Source organism: Cynara cardunculus (genome assembly GCF_001531365.2).
Source record: "Cynara cardunculus var. scolymus isolate 2C chromosome LG 17, CcrdV1, whole genome shotgun sequence".
Lineage (NCBI taxonomy): Eukaryota > Viridiplantae > Streptophyta > Magnoliopsida > Asterales > Asteraceae > Cynara > Cynara cardunculus.
Genome location: NC_037544.1, coordinates 6,336,300 through 6,359,343, shown reverse-complemented (window position 1 = coordinate 6,359,343; position 23,044 = coordinate 6,336,300). Strand labels below are relative to the sequence as shown.

The following is a 23,044-nucleotide window of genomic DNA, read 5'->3' as shown; positions in this document are numbered from 1 at the left end:
TATATAAAAATGAGAACTTTTAAATAATTGATTTGATATTAACATTGATATATATATTTTTTAATTTTTTTATAATATCTTCAAATTTATATTTTATTCAAAAATAAAATCATTATTGTTTTCTTAAAAACACATAAAATCGTATTATAACATCGACAGAGACAAATGATAAAATATTAAAATCGAGATGTGTCTCGCTGCATTGCACGAGTACTCTTCTAATATACAAATATAAGATCCAAATTAAAATTTATAGATTATAGTTTCTAGCTATTACAACTCGTTGACAATTTTATAGCAAGTGACCAAAGTAATTTTCATGAGTACGTATTTGAATGAAATAAAATGGGTATAAACTATTAATACTTGTAGCAATTATTTCATAGTTGTTGTTGCTGTTGCTGTTGCTATTGCTAATCACAAAATGAATGAGTGTCGGTTGGAGGCCCTCCAAATCTAACACGTAAAACAATGAATCTGGACTCTCACATGTGACAACCATCAATTATCAATCGGAAGGTTGTGGGCCTTATGTGGAAAGTCGAAAATCCTCGTCTTTTATAATTATATTGTTTTTTTTTTAAATATTTAGAGCATCTTCAACAACTATATTATAATTTTTTTATAATAAAATATAAAAAGTTAAAATCTTCAAAAAAAAAAATTACATCCAACTCCAATAGAATATTTATTTTAACAATTCCAATATTAACTATATTATATATTTAATAAAATATTATTTATCTCTTCTTTATAAAGTTTTAAAGATTTATCTAAATTCAGAGATTTTTACAATCTCTTTTTTTCTCTCTCTCTCTCTCTCTCTGTTTTAGCATTAAAAACAACATAGATGTTGGAGCATTAAAAACAGCATAGCTGTTGAAGGTGCTCTTGTTGATTGTTAAAAAATAGAAGCCAGATGCATGCATAGATTAGTTGTTGGATAACTAATGGTTGCCGACACAACTGAATGTCGGTCAAGGTGGCATAAGCGTTTGTATAATGGTCCACATTTGCAATCCTTATTAGATACGTCATGAAGCTAGTTGTTCAATAACGTTTACCAAGTACATGAACGTGTAACTCGAGCAATTGTGGTGGATTAAATTTTTGGAGCATGATTTATAAGTTTCGACTTGTTTTGATATGATATATTATTTTTTGGATTTGATTCGAGCGTGACTTAATGACGAGTCTTTCAAGGACGACACATGAGCTTGATCTAGTCCTTCACGGGTAAACCGCTTTTCATTTTGTGAGATATAACTGGTTAAGAATAGATCAGTTCGGTTAACTGGTCTAGCCAAGGATCAAAATATGCTTGGTCAACACCCCTTGAAATAGTTATTTTTTAAAATTTTAGACGGTCGTTTTTTTTTTTTTTTTGCAAAAACAACATGAACACATGTGGACGTTCAGATTGCTTGTGCATAAACACATTATTTGAGCAAAAATTTGATTACCATCAACCCTAATCGGACGCACACCGAACCCGCTTTTAAGAACACCAACATAATGATCTTGTTTCTTCTAAAAATTATGGTCGAGACCAATTAAGAGTGTCGGGTGACTCAGGTACAACCCTCTCCTAGCTTTCAGATCCAAGACTAGTTACGGACCGAACTTCTTTTTGCTAACTGAAACGGACCCAAATGGATCGGTGCTTAGAGCATCTTTTGCTGATTTTTCGAAATAGAGAAAAATGAAGATTTTAAAACTTTATATTCTTTTTTACAGGAATGTTTCAGAAAAACCTAGCGAACTAATTCATTTTGAATGATTAAGTTTCTAAGTTATTTTTTTGAATGAAAAAAGTATTAAACGTTCTTATCTTGAATGATCAAGTCCCCGAACCATTTTTTTCAAATGAAAAAAACATTAGATTTTCTCATTTCAACAAGTCCCCGAACATTTTTTAAACAAAACAAATCATCGAACTTATAAAAATTGGTTACTTAGATCATTTTAACCCAAAAAAACTCTCATGTAACCGACTAGATAATCTTAAAGTAAAACTAGTTATAACCCCTTAAAAATTATCAAAAAGATGAAGTTCGATAGTAGGGCCAATAGTGTGATAGCCAATACGAAGAAAAGACAATGATGGGGCCATATGAAATGGGGAGGGAGAGTGATAACATTGTTTGTGACGGGTTTGAAGGCGTAGGGTTTGGAAACGGTTAAACTAATTTAGCTTTCTTTTTTACTTTAAGACCTTTCTACTCGGTTACAGGTAGGGTTGTAAACGAACCGAACGAACACGAACGGAGGCTTGTTCATGTTCGTTCGTTTAACTTAACCGAGCAAACGAACGAACACGAACGGTAAACGAACGAAAATCTTTGTGTTCTTGTTCGTTCGTTTAGAAATCAGGTATGTTCGTGTTCGTTTATGTGCGTTCATTAACATGCTAAACGAACGTAAACGAACGAACATAAACGAACGGGCTAAACGAACATAAATAAATATTATTTAAATTCAAAGTATATAATAAAAAGATTATATATTAAATTTAATATATAAACGAACATAAACGAACGAATATAAACGAACGGTAAATGAACGAACGTTCACGAACATAAATGAACGAACGAGATTCTTGTTCATGTTTGTTTGTTTAACTAAACGAACAAAAAAATTTGTTCATGTTCGTTCATTTATTAAATAAACGAACTTCTCACCGAACGATTCACTGAACGTTCGGTTCGTTTACCGCCCTAGTTACAGGTTGTTCTTTCCGTTAAAAGAATGATGATAACCAATTTTTAAAAGTTTGATGATTTATTTATAACAAAAAAAAAATTACGGACTTAATCATTCAAAATAAGAAAAATTTAATAATTTTTTCATTCAAAAAATAGTTCAGAGACATAATCATTCAAATAAGAAACTTAAATGTTTTTTCATTCAAAAGAGACAAGAACGAAAAAGGTAATTTGCTTTATTTTTATTATTATTATTTCCACCAATCAAATACTATAGATTTATTAGGACACTAAATGTAATATATAACTTACTAATCTAAGGGTGCGTTTGGTTTGCAGGAATATTTCTGAGGAATTTGGATTTGTAGGAGGGATTTGGATTGGATTGGATTTAAAATTCATTCATGTGTTTGGTTTGCAGGATTTGGATTGGTTTGAAATCCATTACTTTGTAAATCATGTTTGGTTTGCAGGATTTGGATTGAATTTTTTTTTTCTTTTGTAATTATTTTAGTCACCAAATCTCTTTTATTTTCTTAAAACTACCTATTTAACCAACAAACCTATTAATCCAAAATACATATTTAACAATCTAACTATGAGCAAGTCACCTAAGCAAGTCATTAATGTTCTCATCACTTGGAAAAAGCTACTCTCACCRAATTTAGATGATGAAAAGTTTCKCCAAGAACACTTCGAACACTGTCGAGTTTAGGAGCTAGAAGGAGATGAACAGATTTGAAAATGGTGGGAATGAATAAGAAGCAGTCAAGTGAATCAACGATACTATTGTTTTTTTGTTTCATTTCTTGAAATGCAAAATCATCTAGACCACAATTTCAGAAACGTTTTCTCTTGTTGAACACAAAATTCAGCAATCAAAACCCTAAACTAAGTAAATCGAAGCTAAATTATCACCAAACAAATGTTCGATAAAAAAAAACAACACCGTTTGAACACGAAATTGAAACAATCAAAACCCTAAACTAGAGTAATCGAAGATTCGAAGCTGAATTATCACAAAGCAAATGTTCGATCACAAAAACAACATCGTTTGAACAAGAAATTGAAACAATCAAAACCCTAAGCAGGACTTTTCCTTTATAAATACCTTGATTGTAAAATCATGAACTGATGATTTGCCAGCGATAGATGAAGTTGCACCGATTTTTGAAATTTAGATGTACTTTGAAGAAGAAATGGATGATCGATCATTTCTGAGGAGGAGAAAGCCACCGATATCTATTGAAGATCAGCCCCAATTCCAGTTCTCCCAACAAATCTTTTTTCGGGTTGATGAGAGAAGGCGACGAAGAGGAGGAGAAAGCACCGCTTCAAGCGGAACGACGACGAGGAGAGAGCACCGGATTATCTCCGGCGAGAGCAGTGGGGAGTTGGAGGTTATCTCCGGCGACGAGAGGTGGGGAGTTAGCGGAGACCGGCGAGAGCATGGGAAAGTGACGAGAAGGTTAGGGCATGAAGGTTAGCGTGGAAGAGGAGATGTCTGAGGGATTTGGATTTCAAAATCCAGCCCATTTACCATGGATTTCAAAATCCCTTGTTTACGGGATTTAAAAAAAGTATACGGGATTTTAAATCCAGCCCATTTAGCAAACCAAACATGGGAATGAAATGGATTTTAAATCCAAATCCTCCCAAATCCATTCCATTCCGCCAAACCAAACGCACCCTAATTAATATTGAAAAATCCAAAAATTAAAAAAATGTTAAAGCTTTGTTAACTAAGGAGTCGTTTACCCAAACGCTTATCAGTAAGTTTTTACCAGTAAGAGTTAACATTCAAACTCTTTTACCAAATAAGATTATAGTCCATTAAAACAGTATCATATGCAATAATTTACATGATAAACATTTATTGGGTAAGAGTCGTCACTCTTACTTACGAGTAAAACTCTTCATCCTTATTATAATTCTTATTGTGTAAGATTATATATCCTTGTCATATTCATAGGCAGGGCCGGCCCTGGCTATAGGCCCAGGGGGCGACGGCCCAGGGCAGCATGAAGCCCAAGGGCATCAAATCTGTAAAGCCCAATGTATATATAGGTTGAGTTTTTTTAGGCCTAAGAAAATCTAATGTTACCGCCCTGTTTCTTCCTCTCGATTCTCGCCTACCTCTCGACTCCTCTCGCCTCCCGCCTCCCTCTAACGTTGTCGTTCAATCTCAATCGAAATCAATATCGCAAAAAGGCTCTAGCTCTCACGCTCCGTCGCTCAATCTCAATCGAAAATCAATGTCGCAAATGGCTCTCGCTCTCGCTCTCTGCCTGACTGCCTCTCACGACTATTGACTCCGACTGCCGTCGGTCTGCGGCTGCCGGGCGCCGGCTGCTTGCCTCTTTCCGTCTCTCGTCGCTCTCTGCCTCTCGCTCTCCGCCCATCACTGTTGTGAGGTTAGGGCTTAACTTAGGGTTATTTKATTACTTATTTACTTTACTTTACTACTTATTTTATGTTTCTAATTTTTGTTTGATTAATTCATAATCTAGATGAAGCTAACCTGTTTACTTAGGTTTTCTTTTAAGTTTTAAATATATAATATACTAATACTATATATATGTCTACTTAGGTTTTCTGTAAACAACATTATAATGAAGTTGTCCTGCCTACTTAGGTTTTCTTTTAAACTGATTGGGACTTGTGGCTGTTTTTGGGGCTGTTTTGTTTTGCATTCTTTTCAATCTGCTCAAGCCCTAAATTTTTTACTTTTTAGGGTTGTTTAGAAGTTGTTTTGAAAATGATTAGTATAGGACAAAGGCTTAACATTGATGATTAGTATAGGATAAAGGCTTAAGTTTTTTAGRAGCTGTTTTAGCTACTATTAGTTATGACAAAATGTAGATATTTTTGCTTCAAAAAATGCAARAAGGCATCGTTTTAGGTGAATGGTAATGTATTTTATGTTTTGTTACACRGGGTTTTGGTTTATGTCCCCCCATCATTTTTGTTATATTTAAAAAAAATCAGCGTGATGATGAGCCGCCTAGATTGACTAGGTTTCAAACCCCTTCAAATAGTTTATTGTGGTTTTTATATACACACATAAGGGGCATTTTTTTGGTTTTCCGCCATGGGCATCCAAAATCTCAGGACCGGCCCTGTTCATAGGTAAGATAAACTACCCGATAAATACTTATCGAGTAAGCATTTTAGTAAGAGACTCCTAAATGTTTACTAGCTACGCGTTAGCAGTATCACTTACCTCATCGATTGAGCATATAATTAATCAAAAATCTTACATGATGAGAGATATAACCATGAGTTTTCTTGAATTATTATAAGGACCAGTCATATTTTCTAAATTTTTAAAAATAATTTATAGGGACGAGTCATATTCCACGTGTGCACATGTCGTGGACCAATAAAATTCCATTCCTCGCAATATCCTCCATACCATCGTTTCCACGTCATCATCTTCTCCATTTTCACAGCCATCGATTTGTTTCCCCCTTCTAACTAATCTTGCCTTCAACCTTCAACAGAAACAGTTTAAAGAACCCAAAACGACGAACAATAGTAAATAAAACAAGTCCAAATCTGATCACCTCTAGAATCCATCGATTCTTCTATTAGTGTATCCTGTCTGTTCTCTTTCAATTGGAAATTGACCTTTCAATGGCTGTTAGGGTTTTGAATTTCGCTGGTTACCTGTTGTTTTATTCCCTCATAATTCGATTTTCGAGCTCAGCAGCTTCCATCTCAAAACCAGACGTTAAATCACCATCCTAAAGCCATATCTGTAAGTAATTCTCTCAAATCGTTGAACAAATCCTTAAATCTAAACTGTTATTTCTGTTCGAGATTAATGTTGGATTGTTCTCGAATTTCATTTGGGATCCTCTCGATCAGAAGAGAGAAACATGCTAGATCAATACATTGTTTTAGAACACAAGCTTTTATGTATACGATTTTACCATGATCACGATTAATGCTCTCCTTGGGTTCTATCAACTTTTTGAGGCAAACAACAGCGATTTGGATTCAAATATGTAGAGAGCTGTTGGGATCTCTAATTTTTTATTTGATTGTGTTTCAGGATTTGCAAGAAGTTATTGTTAAGGGATTAGGGTTTCAATCGAATGACCTTAAGATATCTGGGTTTGATTTGAGGATGGTCGATCCACTGTTTATGAGTTATATTCAGAAATTGATGATAAGTGATCCCGTTGAAACTTCTGGACGATGTGAATAGATGGAACCTGTAGATTTGCCTATTTTTTAAACAAGAAACGCCAGCGATGAGAATGGACTGGTAGCAGAGAAGAAGAGAAGACGAAAAAGAAGGGTTTGCAAGGGTCCCCTGTTTTGTCTCCATTCCAGCTTGCAGGTCCAATGGAGCTCTGGATTCAGGACGCCAAGGACATGAGACTTCCGTTACCTGTAAGTTCATCTTTACATCTGCCTTTCAATTCCTATATTTTCTTTGATTCAATTGATTTTATTTTGAGTAAAATGCAACAAAGTTTGGTTTAGTTTCAGCGTTTTTTCTTGATCGATGCAATAAAGTTTTTAAATTTCCTATTCTGTAAGTAGTTTGACCGGTAAACTAATGGTCTTGTAAATATTTAATGACTTGGGTACGCATTTATGAAAAGTGACAGCAAAGCGACGATAAACTTATCATCCTAGTTATTAAATATTATAAGATCAACATATTATCGGTCAAAATGAGTATAAAATATAAAATTATGAAACTTCTTTGTTACACTAAAAATAGGAAATAAGGCAAACATCGTTCCATTTTGATGCATGTTACGCCAAAATGTTTTATAGTTCGTAGTTTTATGTACAGCATCATGTTGATGCTGGTGAGCTGAGGAAAGTAATCCTAGCAGATGGGGCTTTTGTGACAGTGAAGGGTGCCAAATCAGTTGGCTTACTCCGAGCGGTTGAGCTAGACCTTCCTTTGAACAAAACCCAAAACCGCTTTGCTTCAGGCATCCTGACCCCAGCCGATCGCCTGCGGCATGCTTATCGTACCTGAACCCAACTCCTCTCTTCGTATCGCAGGCCCTACATCTCTTACTTCCCCTAAATTGTCACCCTCTTCCAACAAGCTCAAGCTGAAGCGCCTTGCCCCTGGCTTGGTGGAACTGTCCTCCACTTTGAAACCAAATTCAACAAACTCAATCTCAGCCATTGATCTTCGAGAGGTGAAACTAAATCCCCTACCCTCCTTTCTCACGGCCCTTTCAGATTATGGCCGTTCGTGTCCCTAAATGGGTCAAACCCACACTTGATTGGTTTAGAGGCACTACTCTCCGTCCTCGGTTTTGGGTTCTAAAGCCAAGGAGTAGGGTTTTTTTCAGGTTGTTAAGAGCAGATGTATCGGCTCAGACATTCATGAAGATAGGGTTCACGGTAGAGAAGTTGAGTGGAAACGGGTCGGAATGGGCAGGTTATCCTAAGTGGAGAACAAAGCCCGAGATCATGAGAATGCACTTTGAGGTGTTGGCTAAGGTTGATGGAGAAAAGATTGTGCCTGAGAGATTAATACAGGTCGATCCTGTTATGGTGAAGGACACTATGGCTACTAATCTCATTACTGGTCACATTACTTCTTCCTCAACGATCTCCATCATTTACCCTCTAAAGGTCCTTGGAGCTCAATTTTGTCAGGATTAGGCGAATATAAATATGGATTCCTTTTCCCTTTTTTTTCCTTCCTTTTTTTAGCCTTTGCAAGATCATGTTTTATATATAATAGTGAAGTGGTCTTTATTATAAGTCTTCTTCTTAGGTTTTGGTTACATAGTTTCAATCAAGACTAAGGTCTGCAATACTGGAACCTAGAAACCTCGAGACCAGCTCAACTGTCAAATAAAGACTAGGCTTTTTTAGGGATCCTCCCCATAAGTTGCCGGTTCAAGTCTTATCAAGGCCACTATAGATATTCCTTTATGTTATCTTCAAGGTCCTATGGAATTAATTGAGGTGTGCGCAAGCTGGTCTGGACACCCAAGGTTACCCAAAAAACTGGAGCGTAACTATGGTACAAAGTAGTTGGGATAAACCATTACAAATTTGATTCATGGATATAATAAGATGGAACATAGTATTATATATATATGGATATTCTGATACATCTATTTTAGGTATACTTTGATTGGTACATTAATAAGAACATGAAGTAATAAACAAAGACATGATAAGAGAGTCAACACTCGTATACCACCTCAACCTCACACCCCTTCATTTTCTTATGAAAGAAACCCCCTTTTCAATGCTTGTTGCCAACTCTTTTTTGGCTTCCTCCAATCCAACCCTGTTTGTGTCAAATTAATCAAATGATTAATCCTTTGTTCAACTAAAATCCCGTATGCATGGGCCCCTATAACTTCACAAAAAGGTTATTTTATCGTCTTACCTTTCATATTCGTTCAAAGGTCCAAGTTGGTATATTTCTTCTGCACCACCACGACCTAGCCGGACTTGAGTTGCAAAGAAGGGGAGTTCTGTGACCTATCAACCACCAATTTACAAACACTTGATGAACTCTAATCTGAGAAAATGGATAGTTAGATCTATAAAAAGGTTTTATACCTGAGAAGCCACATAAGCACACTCCACAATACCAGCATCTCCTCTTAAGCCACGAAGACAGCAATCTGCAAACTTAACTGCTGCATATGCCTGTGCAGTTGACAGATCCTCTCTTTTACTTTCATGGGCTTTAAAACTAATTCAATTATGAACTTCATAAAGATGAAATACAAATTATATGGCTTACCATTGATAGTGTTGCAGAGCCAGCTCCAGCTTTGGCCTGAAATGGTTACTTAGGTTATCGTAATCAATCTACATATAGTTGCAGAGAAAGAAAACCCATCTGGTTTACCTGAACAACTTCTGTCCCCCCATCTTGAATGCGCTTTGTTAAGTATTCAGTTTCTTCTTTAGTGAAGGAGCAGGGAGGTTTGACCTACAAAGTTGATGATAGTGATTATAAAGTTCAGATTCTGAAACATGGATCTAGCTTTTCCTTTACCTGTGAAAGAAGAGGCAGAATTGTAACTCCTGCGTGTCCTCCAACTACTGGAACACTAACTTCCCTTGGATCAAGTCCCAAAACTTCAGCCTGAAAAAAGTAAATTTATAAAAAAAATCTCACAGTGACAGTCTCTTGGAAAGACGTGAAAGATTTAGCAATGTTCTTTGTTCAATGATACAATCGCTTTTAATTGAAAAGATGTCTAAAAGAGGATACATGACTTTTGAAATGGTTGAGAGGTATGTTCAAAAAGCACTTGGGAACAATTAGCTACCCGATAGTGGAAGAGTTTGAAACCAAGGGAGTGGAAGAGTTCTTAGATGCACATTTCTGATTTTGCAAGCTACATCATGTATAAAATACAATTTTCCGCTGGAGGAAGCTCTTTACCAACTCAAAAGACTATGGCTATGTTTGGCAAGCTAATTAAAAAGCAAGGCTTTGGCTGAAAAGCTAGCTGATAAACTAGTCATGTTTGAAAAAAATAACTAGCTAATAAGCTAGACGACAATGTAAAATGACCTAAAACGACATGTAAAAAAATTAATTGGAAAAAAAGTCCCTGGAGCTTATTGAAAAGTTATTTCAAATGGCGCTTTAAAAAGCTAGTTTCTGGTAAACCAAACGGAGCCTTTTCAAAAAGCTCAAAATATAAGCTAGCTTACGGTTGCCAAACATGGCCTATGTAATTCCTAGGCAAAGTGGAATGATTTTCTGGTACCATTTTAGGATATCATCTTCCAATATAATGATAAGTAAGAATGTTTTAACTGTGAAACGCAATGCATAACTCAAACGTTAAACAATGAGGAATTGATTGCATACCACAAAAGTGTTGGCTCTAACAACATCAAGCATCGTGACGCCCAGCAGCCGTTTGGGATCATAAGTGCCAGCTTTCTTGAAAACTTCTGCAGCAATTGGGACCGTAGAGTTCACAGGATTGCTGATCAAATTGACAATTGCATTCGGGCAAGACCTTGTTATTCCTTCACAAAGGGTTTTAACAATTCCAGCATTAATCTTGAAAAGGTCATCCCTTGTCATTCCAGGCTTTCTTGGAACACCAGCAGGTATAATCACAAGGTCCATCCCCGTAAGTGCAGCGTCAAGCTGTGGTTGCCCTAGAAAACCTCTCACCTGCCAAACGAAAACAACAATTACACACTTCTCGTGGATATCTTACATATTTCCATAATTATAACTTGAGTACCAACAAACGAGTACTTCAAAACAAACAAGCCTTATATTTTTACTTCAGAAAATTACCATAGAATTTGAATACCATAAGTTTTCTTTAAGTAGGCAACCATATATTCTTCTATGATCCATCATGTTAATATTGCAACATTTTCCTTTTTAGGTGTCCCATGAAAATTTCAACATTTCCTTCTATTAGAAAGTTTACAAACTAAATTGATCTAATTGTTATAATCATCATTACAAATAAGTTGATGGTCTTGATTGGGGTCTACAAGATTCTTTTATTTAGTCTGTATCAAGGGCATTTTAGACATTTAAGAAAAGTCCAAACACATTCCTTAAACCAACTAACCAAGTGTTAAGTCGAATATCTGTAATTTTCATGTGACTGAGGAAATGATGAATGAAATGAGGGCAATTTAGGACAACATCATGAACTGATACCAGATACATACGAAAAAGGTTGTCCAATGAACAACACAGATAGGTTTAAATTCAATAACTGTTATTGAAGAAAAGTTAAGTTACCACAGCTCCAGTGTCCATGTGGCTAATATCAGCTGTGACACCAGGGGAGTTAACAACATCATAGAGATGAAGAACCGAAACCAATGGGTTCATCTTCATTAGCATGGCTAGAGGTTGACCGATCCCTCCAGCAGCACCCAAGATAGCAACTTTGAACCCAGGTGCCCCTCCCTTTGCTCTGCAATTAGTTTGCTCCAGTACTGATCCACCCTCCATCTTCAAGTACATAATTCAAGAAAAAATTTAGTGTCAGCAATCGAAGATCATGAGAAACCTAGATGTAAAAAGATTCTCTATTTATACAAACAAACTGATGTATTAATGCCTTTAAGGATACTTTTTTTTTTAATAATCGTGGGTGTCTAGGCCAGCTTGCGCCCATCTCGACTAATCTCATGGAGCCCTCAAGTTAACAGTCAGGTAAATCTCTGGTGCCGATGAGAGGACTCGAACTTGTGACCACTGGGAGCAAACCCAAGGCCTACCAGTTAAGCTACCCCAAAGGGTTGCCTCTGAGGAGACTTGAACTCACAACCTAGGTTGTCGTCTTGTAGAGATTGGTGCCATTGGGCCAAATGCCACTTGGTCAGATGTAAAGCTTCTAATCCATTCCAAATTAACCACTGCCCAATACTTAATATTTAAGTTAAAACTCGGGTCATAATTATTGAATGTATGGTACCCCTAAAACCTTGTCATTGATTACATCTCCCTACATTCCAGAAGCTTGATTTCTGAGATCTAACATACTACTTTCAAGGTGCAAAATCACAAACCCAATGGTAAAGCTTTAAACTTCAGCCAAATTAAGCATTAGCCATTACTAAGATTCAACGTTTTTATACAATAAAACACCATCAAGCAATCAAAATTCATGAATATTGAGTAATCCTGAAGCAAAGATTCTAATTAAGCCAAATTGAACACTACCAAGTATTCATATTAACCTTTAGTTACAACCAGGATCTGTAATCAATGAAACTAACAGTACCATCAAAACCGTCATAGAATAGTTATGCATCTGAGAAACTCAATCTTTCAAAATACAAAATCGCAAACTCAATGGTAAAGTGTTAACTTCAGCCAAATATTAAGCACTGTCAATTAATAAAATTCAGATTTGAGTAGAACACCACCAAGCAATCAAAAATCATGAAATTTAAGGTACCCAGCAATAAAGATTCTAACCAGTTACAGTTAGGGTTTATAGCCATCAAATGTCTAGTATGCCAGCCATCAAATAGTTCTTCTTATATTCCAAAACAGAACACAACTTAATTTTTGAAAACCTTCCACTTTCTATATTCAAAACTGCAAACCATGTTGTACATTTTGAAATTCATCCAAATCATGCAATCCCCAATGTTAAGATTCAAATTAATACACGATTATGCATTAGAATACCATCAAAAGTCAAAATCAGGAAATCTGAGAAACACAAAAGTAGAGGTTCTAATTTAGCCAAATTACAAGGTACCTAATACTTATTTTAGAGGTTAGTTACATCTAGGGTTTATAATCACTGAATTCATATGGTGAGCTCAAACGTATCATCAAACACTCTTCCTACCTTCAAAGAGGACCACAAACTCATTTTGGAGATCAAACTTACTTCAGCCAAAATCAAGCAATTCCCATTAATCACATTCAAATTTAATACACCATAACGCAGCAGTAGAACACCATCATCATCAACACCCCCAAACCTTTTGATCATACTGTAACAGATGATGAACCCTAAAGGGTCATTTGAATTGGGCTAACTAAAGCGTTGGATCAATCAACAACAAAATAACGTAAAAGAAAAACTAAAAATTACACAAGACCATACTCATGTAGGTTTCGAATTGGGTATAGAATATGTCTCTCTGTAATTAAGCATCACCTGGACATTTGAAGGGTGGAGATGAGCAGCAATTCTTGCAATTCGCTGATTGGCTTCCATTTTCAGCTGCAGCTTTTTTATGTAACGAGTGTTTCTTGGCGATCAAGAGAAACGAATAAATGGAGATTAACAGAGGTGGGAAAGTGTGTAGAAGATAAAGTATGGATAAAATCAAAACAATTATTTGGTGTCAATTTAATACTAGAAAAAATAATTCCCAAAATTAATTTGTGGAAAATAAGCCCTTATCCTCTATCTTTAGCGTTTGTGGCTCTGTGTGCAGGTATGGTGACTGATTTTTGTATTCTTGTAAAGCTTGCTTGATTGAAACCCCCAATCGGAAATTAGGTTTAAGATCTGAATCCTTGGAATTTGGGGAAAGTTTTAGGGGTTTGAAGATCTTGGCCACTGGTTATGCAATTCGAAGGTGAATTTCATCAAAATTGTGAACTTAATTCGAATTTGAAGTTATTGATTACAAAAACTCCTGTTCCTGCTTGGAGAAGAAGGAAAATGAACCAACTGATTGAACTTCCGTGCAAAAATGTTTGCATGGAATTGCCGATGAAATTTTCATCCTCGATCCTGCCACGTGGAGGTATTACAGGGAACTACTTTAGTGAGGTTGGGCCTGACTCCAATTCATCATGAAATATAAACTTTAGCTAGGTTTGTCACTTGCTTAATAGTTTAGTGTAAAATGATTAAGAGGTTTTCATAATATAGTGCAAAATAAAATATAATTCGTTGGTAATTATTTACAATGAAATTGGGGCTCTTAATGGTTAAGGGATGTTCATGATACAAAATTATTCAGAGCGTTTTAAAATCATTAAGAGACGGACTTTTTGTTTGCCAAACAAGATTCACTTCTTAACGATTCAGAGTAAACAAACAACCCCTTAAACTTAAATTAATTAAAACCAGATAAGGAAAACTCAGTAGGTTTAGAATTGTGAATATCATGTGAATTGTTGCATACACCAATTACGTCATTTAGCATCTTAAATGTGAAATTTTGAACAGAGCCTTCGAATTTTTGGGGCATAAATTTACATGTGTTTAGGGTCTTTTTATCGACTTGTGTAAAACTTTGTTCGAAATTATTTAGGTTCAAACCATTAATTGTTTGGTTTTGGGTTCAAATTATTAATGGTTTAGTTTTAATTTCAAATTGTTAATCGTTTTAGGTTTAACCCAATTTTGTTTTTTAACATATATTATCTTATATCTCATTTATACAATATACTCAAATGTTTTAGATGTAGCAGGACCTCCAAAAAGATTGGAACGTCCATGTCATACACTATATGAATTTACGTATAGTTTAGATGACATAAAAGAGACAAAAAGAAGGTGAAGATGGCAAAAAAGGGTCATATGACGGAACCTCGACATTCAAGCTTTTAAAACTTTGGTCGTAACTGGACAGGGGTCTTGATATTTGATGAAAACAATAATAGATCTGGTGAATAAATGATACTTGAATCAAAAGACCCCGTCAACCAAGAGAAATCGATATCATTAGCTATATCACATGGTTTATTTGATTTTGATTGCACGAGAGTGGCTATATGGACATGAAATTATAATAAAAAGTTCCTATAAAATGTTTTTTTTAATTTATATAATTGTTTTTCCCCTATTTAATTTAACTAACTTCATATGATTGTTTATTATAGTTTTCTTTTACGTACAATTCATTTCAAAACCGGTTTAATAAATTAGGCTGCAACACAAATTAAGCCATACTGGGAAGATTATTTCGTGTTATGCCAATATAATACATTTGCAACCACAGATTTTTGTATAAATTTAATTTCAACATCAGAGCATTACTTTTACAAGTATGTTCAGTGTTCTACAATCTATTTCATTAGTTGTCAATGAATTAACAAATTACGTTTCATCTCAACTTAACTTTACATTTTCGAATAATAAATTTTCATCATCGTGCAACGCACGATACCACATACTAGTAATTCTTGATTTTATGACTAGAGTTTATACTTTATACGTTATTAGTACTAGAAGGGTACTCGTGCAATGCATCGAGATACATTTTCATTTCAATGTTTCGTTTTATTTTTTATCCATGTCGTATAATACGATTTTATGTGGTTTTGAAAAAACGATAATGTTTCTATTTTTGAATAAAATATAAATTTAAAAATATCATATAAAATTTGCAAAAAATATCAATATTAGTATCAAATTAACTATTTAAAAGTTCTTGTTTGTTTATTTTTTTAATTCAATTTTTTATTATAATTTTAATTTAACATAACGGAGTAACTTAATTTAAGTTTAATGATATCCTAATTATATTTTAAATTTTTATTTTATTTTAAAATAAGATGTTTATCCGCAGTTAGTTACATGAATTCACACATACAGCTTTAATAAGTTGTACTTATGTACAATTTACTTATAATCTTGAATTATAAGTAATATGTATCAATAAACTATATTTTATGCATAAAAAATGGGTTTTAAGAGTTTTTATCAAATGCTTTATAATATAGTATAAATTATCTTTTGTAAGAGTGTTCCAAGTTATACCTGAATTAAACCCGGTAAATTGTGAGTGTAAGAAATCAACATTGACAAACTCAGTGGCTATAATTATTGTATACGTCTGGAATTGAACCCTGAACAGATGTTATATTCCACCACATCCCCAAGACCTCAACCACTATGTCATAACCCTTTTATTAGTTCAGAATTCAAGTATTATTGTATATATTGTAAAATATAAATTAACAAATGAAATGTACTTAAATAGTTATATATTTAAAGGAGATCAAACAAGAACATGGTCAAAATAAGATAACAAGAAAATTGTTAAATCATATGTGATTCGACCGTTTTTCTTATTTTGTTGTTCTCATATGAATCTAACTTTATTTATCAGATATTGTTCCATCTTGGTCGATTCGAACCTGTTGTTTTAGGTTTCGGATACAACATTTATCAAATCCGTTGTATGAATTAGCTTTGAAAGTATCATCCGACCATGAAAAATTAGATTGGATTTTCTTGACAAATGTTATAGCTTTAAAGTATTTGAATATGTATCCGATGAAGCATTTTCATGAAACTTCTATAGCTGGAAATGTGATGTATAGCTTATATTTCATAAATAGAAAAAGATAAGATTTTTAATTGTAAAAGTCTTGTAACTATTTATATTGATCCAAGAACAAAATGGCTTCAACAAAATCGAAGATAGTTGAAATGAGGTCAAGATCGTCACCAAAGCAGATTGATTTGTCATTTAGTCACAAAAAAGATCAATATAAGATAAAAGTCAACTAGTAGTCTAACAAATACTACTAATGACAAGCCGAATTTTGAAGTACAAACTTGGCCAACAAATTTGGCTCACCAACTCTCTTACTCCCTTCTTGGTAGGAGAACATGCACATCATGTCAAGTAACGGAAGTACAAAAACATTATGTTATTAGTGTCATACTTCTTTTATTGTTCATTCGGCCTGTAGAAAGATGAGATAAGTTAACAAAATGTTTATATCAACTCAAAGGCTGAAATGAAAAGTACTAGGATGCATGGATCAACAAATCAAGAGAACACACACATTGAAGTTGGATAGTATGCATTTAATGCAATAGTGGCTATAAAAGATCACAATTGTCATTCAATGCAACTCACTCATTTTTGAAAGAACATCTTTGTGAGTGTTTTTTACACAGTCATATTGTTTATGATCATAGTTCTTATCTTCTTAACTTCCACAACAAATCTGTAATTCTTTGTTTTATACAAAATATAGAATCTAGAATCAGAAAATTTGTTGTATTCGTATTCAACCCCTTTCTACAAATACTTCTTGTGTAAATCACCATTTCCCAGGACCAACAATTAGTACTAGTTAAATAGATTAAGGATCATGTGAGGAGTGAGAACAAGAGTTATGGTGAGAAATGTAAGAAGGGATTTGATTCATGATCATTTTTAATTTCAAACCAACTCATGAATTGCACTTTATAAGAAAATTGATGTGGTTTTTTCATTAGTGTTGATCTATTGGAACTCTTCAATTAGGATTGATCGAATGGTGGAGATCTCTTCTAATTATAACTTTCATTTCTCACCAAAGCCCAACCCTAATTAAATAATCACTAAGTATTTAAATTTCACAATTATTACAATTATCAAAATTGGTCGTCTTGCTTTTATCGACCTACCAATAATAGCAAAAGTTCAAATCTATGATAATTCGGACTACAAGTACACATTGTGGCTAAGGGACCGTTTACCCATCTTTTATAAGATAAGTATTTATCAACAAGATTTATCATCTTCACCGTCATTAAAATGGATTGTGGCAAGTGTTTTTATCTGATAAGCGTTTACAGGGCTGTCATAATCTTTTTGGAGGCCCTGTTACCACATATTACTATTATAGTTCATATAAAACAAGTAATAAATAAGACAAAATATAAAGTTAAAATTGGTCAATTGAAGATTTTACCAATGGGTTTGTCCCAAAGAATCCCATGGTTCCTTTGCTTGGATACTTCTTTGTTATATATCGACATATAACTCGTAATTATGTTATCAACACAAAGAATTCTTTCGTTTTCAGTAGTTCAAGTCAAGTATATACGTATTTCCAGAAAATAAGTTCACTTTTGAATCTTCATGGATGGGTTGGGACATGACAAAAAAGAAAAAAAACTTGTTTTCTCAACTTTAGCCCGACAATTAAATTACTAATCTGATTGCAATCAGGGAAATGGGACACGATAGATAAATTACTAATTTGATTGTAATCAGGGATCTGGGAAAGTAAGGAAACAATATCATCTTTAAAAGGTTAAAGCAAAGGTGTAGATATTACCAAATAGGGTGATTTCATCATCTTCAAATGATGGAACTTGGCCAAAGGGTTGTATGAGAAAGAGTAACAGAGACAAGTCAATGGGATACCATTTCTTAGAGACATTAAAACAAACAGTTACAAGACTTGAATCAAACTATATTAATCTTCATAGCAGGTAATTCAAAAGGGGGGAAACAGTTGCATTACTTCAAATTCTCCACAACAATAAGCTAAGAACACAAGAAATTAGACCATAATTTGTGGAATTGAGAGATAAGTAAATAAGGAACAATGAAAAATGTGAGTAACCCCGATAGAATCAAGTAAACAATTTGAAGTTTTGATTTCTGAAACTAAAGACTAAAGTGTAAAGTCCCAAACAGTAAACAGACAAACAGTGTGTTAATTTTGGTTTCCTAAATGGCTAAATCCTAATGTAAACAAAATGAACATAAACATATGTTACATAATATGACTATCTAAGTATGATATTTTCTAAATCAATGAACCTAAACAATTAAATATCAAAAAATTCGATAAGAAACAAAATCGGTAACTCAAAACCCAAAATCAGTAACCAAAATCAAAACCAGGAAGGAAATCAGTAATCCAAACCAAAACCTAAAGCAAAATAGGTAACCAAAAGCAAATAAGTTGCTTCTTCAATTAGGTGGTGGAAGAAGATGCAATGTTGACCAAAAAACCAATGATCATGGTTGAGGAAAACCATGTTCTGGTGAGGTCTGATGAACAAAATAGTCATCGAAAAAAATGGACAAATATTGTCAAGCGTCAAAATAGGTCATACCATATCATACTATCGTAGCCGTTGGAAAAAAAATGCAAGCAGCCATCGTGGCTCCGCCTCACCTTGACTCGCCGGAAAAAATGTACCAAAATACTTCTAAGTTCTAACCCAATTTAAAGAGAGATAAATTTGGTGAAGATGAGAATGATGAATCAGGAAGGGTTGTAGAATGATGAATCAAGATGAACCGGGAAGATCGAAGCGTCTTAATGGAGAAGGAAGGGTGTGAATTTGTTCTCAATCACAGTTTTAACAGGCCAAGGGATAGGCCTGAGCGTTTATAGGGTAAGATTCTCAGTCTTTGCTACGCTTTTTACCGGATAAGATCTTTGGTCCTTATCATGCTCACCGACAAGGTAGGTGATGCTCGATAAATATTTACTCGATAAAAGTTTGGTCCCTATAGTTTGTAAAAAACAACATATTTTACCCATGAAGTTTTAAAATTATAAGATAGTCATCATGGTTGCGAAAATGTCCAACTTTGGTCCCTCTCTCTAAATGTCATTAAAAAAATTTGTTAAATGAGTGACACTTTTCTCATTTTATCAAATTTTCGTCTCTTACCCAATAAAAATCGATTTTATGATTTTAGTTTATGTGGTTTTTGATTGGATGAAAAGACAAAAAAATCGATAAATGACCAAAATGTTCTCATTTAACACACGAAAAATTAACAAGTGTTAGGGGCCGTTTACCAAACGCTTACCCGGGCAAGTGCTTATCAAGTAATATTACCTTACCGGATGAATATGGTAAATACCAAGAATCTTATCCGGTAAGAGCAAAGGTAAGTACCGAGAGTCTTACCCGGTAAGTGAGATCGATGACTCTTACCACGGTTAGCGCTTACTAGATAAATTGTTACATTTGATTCCATTTTGGCGGATTAAAATCTTACCCAATAAGTAAATCATAATGTTGAATTTTGCCGGTAAATATTTACCCCGATAAACTTTTGATAAAAGAACCCAATTTCAAAACTACAGAGACTATTAAAAATCTTATTTTCAATAAACCACAAGAATCAAATTTGTTGACTTAAACCACCGCCAATCAAGCGCAATTATGTGTGTATCGTACGGAATCAAGATCCCCTTAAACCCTTATCTCCAAATTTTAACTTCATTATTTATATATTTTTTAAAATTGATAAATTTTAATCATTAATAAACAATATTTATTTTGCTTTTTAACTTTAATCAGACAAAGCATCATATGATTTGAACCATTTTTAATCTCAAACCAATCCATAAATTGCGTTTTATAAGAGAATTGATCTAGTAAAACTTTTCAATTATGATTGATCTAAGAGGGTGTTTGGGATTGCTTATTTGAAATAGCTTATATTTTTCTACCAAAATACTTATCAACTTATTATAAATCAGAAGGGTTTAACTTCTTCAAAAACTTCTTATTACCGGTTTGGCACCGGTATAAGTTGTTTATCCAAACACTCAAAAATGTTTATTATCGGTACTACATCAAAATAAGTCAATAAGTTGTTTTTATAAGCGATCTCAAACACTTCATTAATTTGTTTTTCTCTTTTCTTTTTATTATTACCATCGAGTTTCAGAAATTGGCAAAACAGGTCCTTAAAACTATTACAAATAGCATAATACAGCGAAAACATGAAAACATTTATAAGATAATGGAGATTTTAAACGGATGTTAACATGAGGGTCCTGATCTATAATAAAAATGTAACCACGATGACCATCCTTGTAATTATTTTACTTAAGAGATCCAATCCAAATTTTCACCAAACCACAAGGACGAAACTTGTAACTTTCTACTGAACGATAATTACATTTTATTAAATATATATTTAGTATTTAAAGCTAAAATAAGACAGCTAATAAAAACACTATTAAATGTCAATTTCTAAACCAAACAAATTTAAAATTCAATTAAATAATTTTAAAAATTGTACATCATGCATGAAAGTTGTCATTTGGATTTCTTTACAAGTTATTAGTTTTAAAAATTAAAAGATTAATGTTGTTATCTATACTATATTATAAAGCATTTGATAAAAACTCTTAAAAGTCATTTTGAATGCGTAAAATATCGTTTATTAATGCATATTACTTAAAATTCAAGATCACAAGTAAATTATGCATAAATACAATTTATTAAAGTTTTATTTTTGAATTTTTGTAACTAACGATAGATAAACATAATCAAATACAGAATAGACGTCTCATTTTGAATATAAAAAATCTAAGGTAATAATTACGATAATCATTAGTTATAACAAGATATTTAATTATTATCTTTATAAAAGTTATATTATTAAACGATAAATAAGTTACTTCGTTACTAAATTTAAATTAAATTATAATTATAATACTGATTTAAAAAAAGTACACAAAAAACCAAAACTTTAAATAGTAAATCTGATACTAATAAACCACAAGGGTGGTGATTGATTGGTTTGAGCTTGACTTCAAAGGTCAAAAGTATCAGGAGGTCTCAGGTTCAAATCCAAGTCGGAATAAAAATCCCTTGTGACCACGGAGGTTCAAATGCGGTGACTCCAGGCTATCTGCGAAGCATGTAGTCGTTATGTGATTAGTCGGCTAGCATAGCGGGTTGGATACTCAGGTTAATAAAAGAAAATTGGTACTAATATCGATATATGTTTTTTCCATATTTTTATAATATATTTAAATTTATATTTTATTTAAAAATAAAAACATTATCGTTTTCTCAAACCACTAAAAACTGTATTATATCAACATAGATAAATTATAAAAACAAAACATTAAAATTGAAATATATTTTGCTATATTATGCAAGCACTTTTTAGTTTTTAATAAAATATTCTTATTATTAGAAAAATTAAAAAGAATTCAATAATTAATATGAACGTGCCGAAAATATAGGTAGTCCAATAATTAATATTTAATAAACAAGTAAAGTTTTTTTTAATGTATATTCCATAAAAAAAATATGGTTTTCTAAATCAAGGGTTGTATATTATATTAAGAATATCTTATAAACCAGATTTATCAAAAGTCTTAAAAACAACTCCTAATGCATTAAATACTACTACTTTATGCATTAAGTCTAAAAATCACTTAATCTACAATTAAAATAACATATAAAACAAGTTACCAATGCACATTATTATATTTTCTTTTCATATTCCCAAGATACTTTTGACACCTTTCATTCATGTTTTCACCATCTCATACATCTATGTCTTCTCCCCATCCCCCAATGTGAGGTTCAAACTGATATTCACCATGAGTTATTAAAAGTTCTCTCATTCAATTGCTCTAGAATTTTCGGTATCGCTCTCGATCTCTTAATTATTTGCTCTTGATGTGAATCAAACATATTTGTGGAGTCGTTTAAATATGTTGGATTTTAAATATATTGGATTTTAAACTGTCATACATTTTTTTTCATCGATAGACTGTAATTGGAACAATGACTCTTATTTATTCAAATTGTATTAATATGTAAAAACCAAATGTAACTTATCTCATCGTTAAATCTTCTCTAATAAAACCAGTGAAACTTCAAAATCATTAAAATTCACAGCTCCCGCCGCATTGCACGGGTACACAACTAGTATTGTAAGAAAGAGAAGATTAAAATAAGCTTAATATGTAAATAAATGAAAATTTTCTAGAAAAAAACCGGTTAAAAATGTATATGTAAACTGATGTTACAAATTATTCACGTCAGTTTACATATGCATCTTTAAATAAAAAAATTCGATGATTCAAATATGAACCTTTCGACAATATTTAGTCTTTTTTATCTGAATCTTCTACTTTCCAAGTATTTTTTTTATTAACCTGAATATCCAACCCGCTATGCAAGCCGACTAATTTCAGTGCGACCACTTGCTTTGCAGATAGCCCGAAGTCCCCGCATTTGAACATCCGTGGCCACAAAGGGATTTTTATTCCTCCTTGGATTTGAACCTGGAAACTTTTAACCTTTGGAGCCAAGCTCAAACCAATCAGACATCACCATTGTGGTTAATACTTTCCAAGTATTTCTAACACATAATTCATATAAGATTTCACAAGCATA

General features: G+C 33.3%; 1 protein-coding gene and 1 pseudogene across 1 annotated transcript; one reads left to right on the top strand and one right to left on the bottom strand.

Annotated features, from left to right (window-relative positions):
* Positions 1–6,324: 6,324 nt before the first annotated feature.
* On the top strand, positions 6,325–8,351 carry LOC112500559 (annotated as a pseudogene).
* A 413-nt stretch (positions 8,352–8,764) lies between these two features.
* On the bottom strand, positions 8,765–13,729 carry LOC112500161 (malate dehydrogenase, glyoxysomal). The gene is made up of 9 exons (XM_025103497.1): positions 13,334–13,729; positions 11,449–11,664; positions 10,543–10,857; positions 9,715–9,804; positions 9,565–9,648; positions 9,457–9,492; positions 9,270–9,359; positions 9,094–9,188; positions 8,765–8,991 (listed from the first exon to the last, which is right to left on the bottom strand). The coding sequence occupies exons 1-9, from the start codon at positions 13,391–13,393 to the stop codon at positions 8,919–8,921; spliced, it is 1,059 nt and encodes a 352-aa protein (XP_024959265.1). The 5' UTR covers positions 13,394–13,729; the 3' UTR covers positions 8,765–8,918.
* Between the last annotated feature and the right edge of the window lie 9,315 nt (positions 13,730–23,044).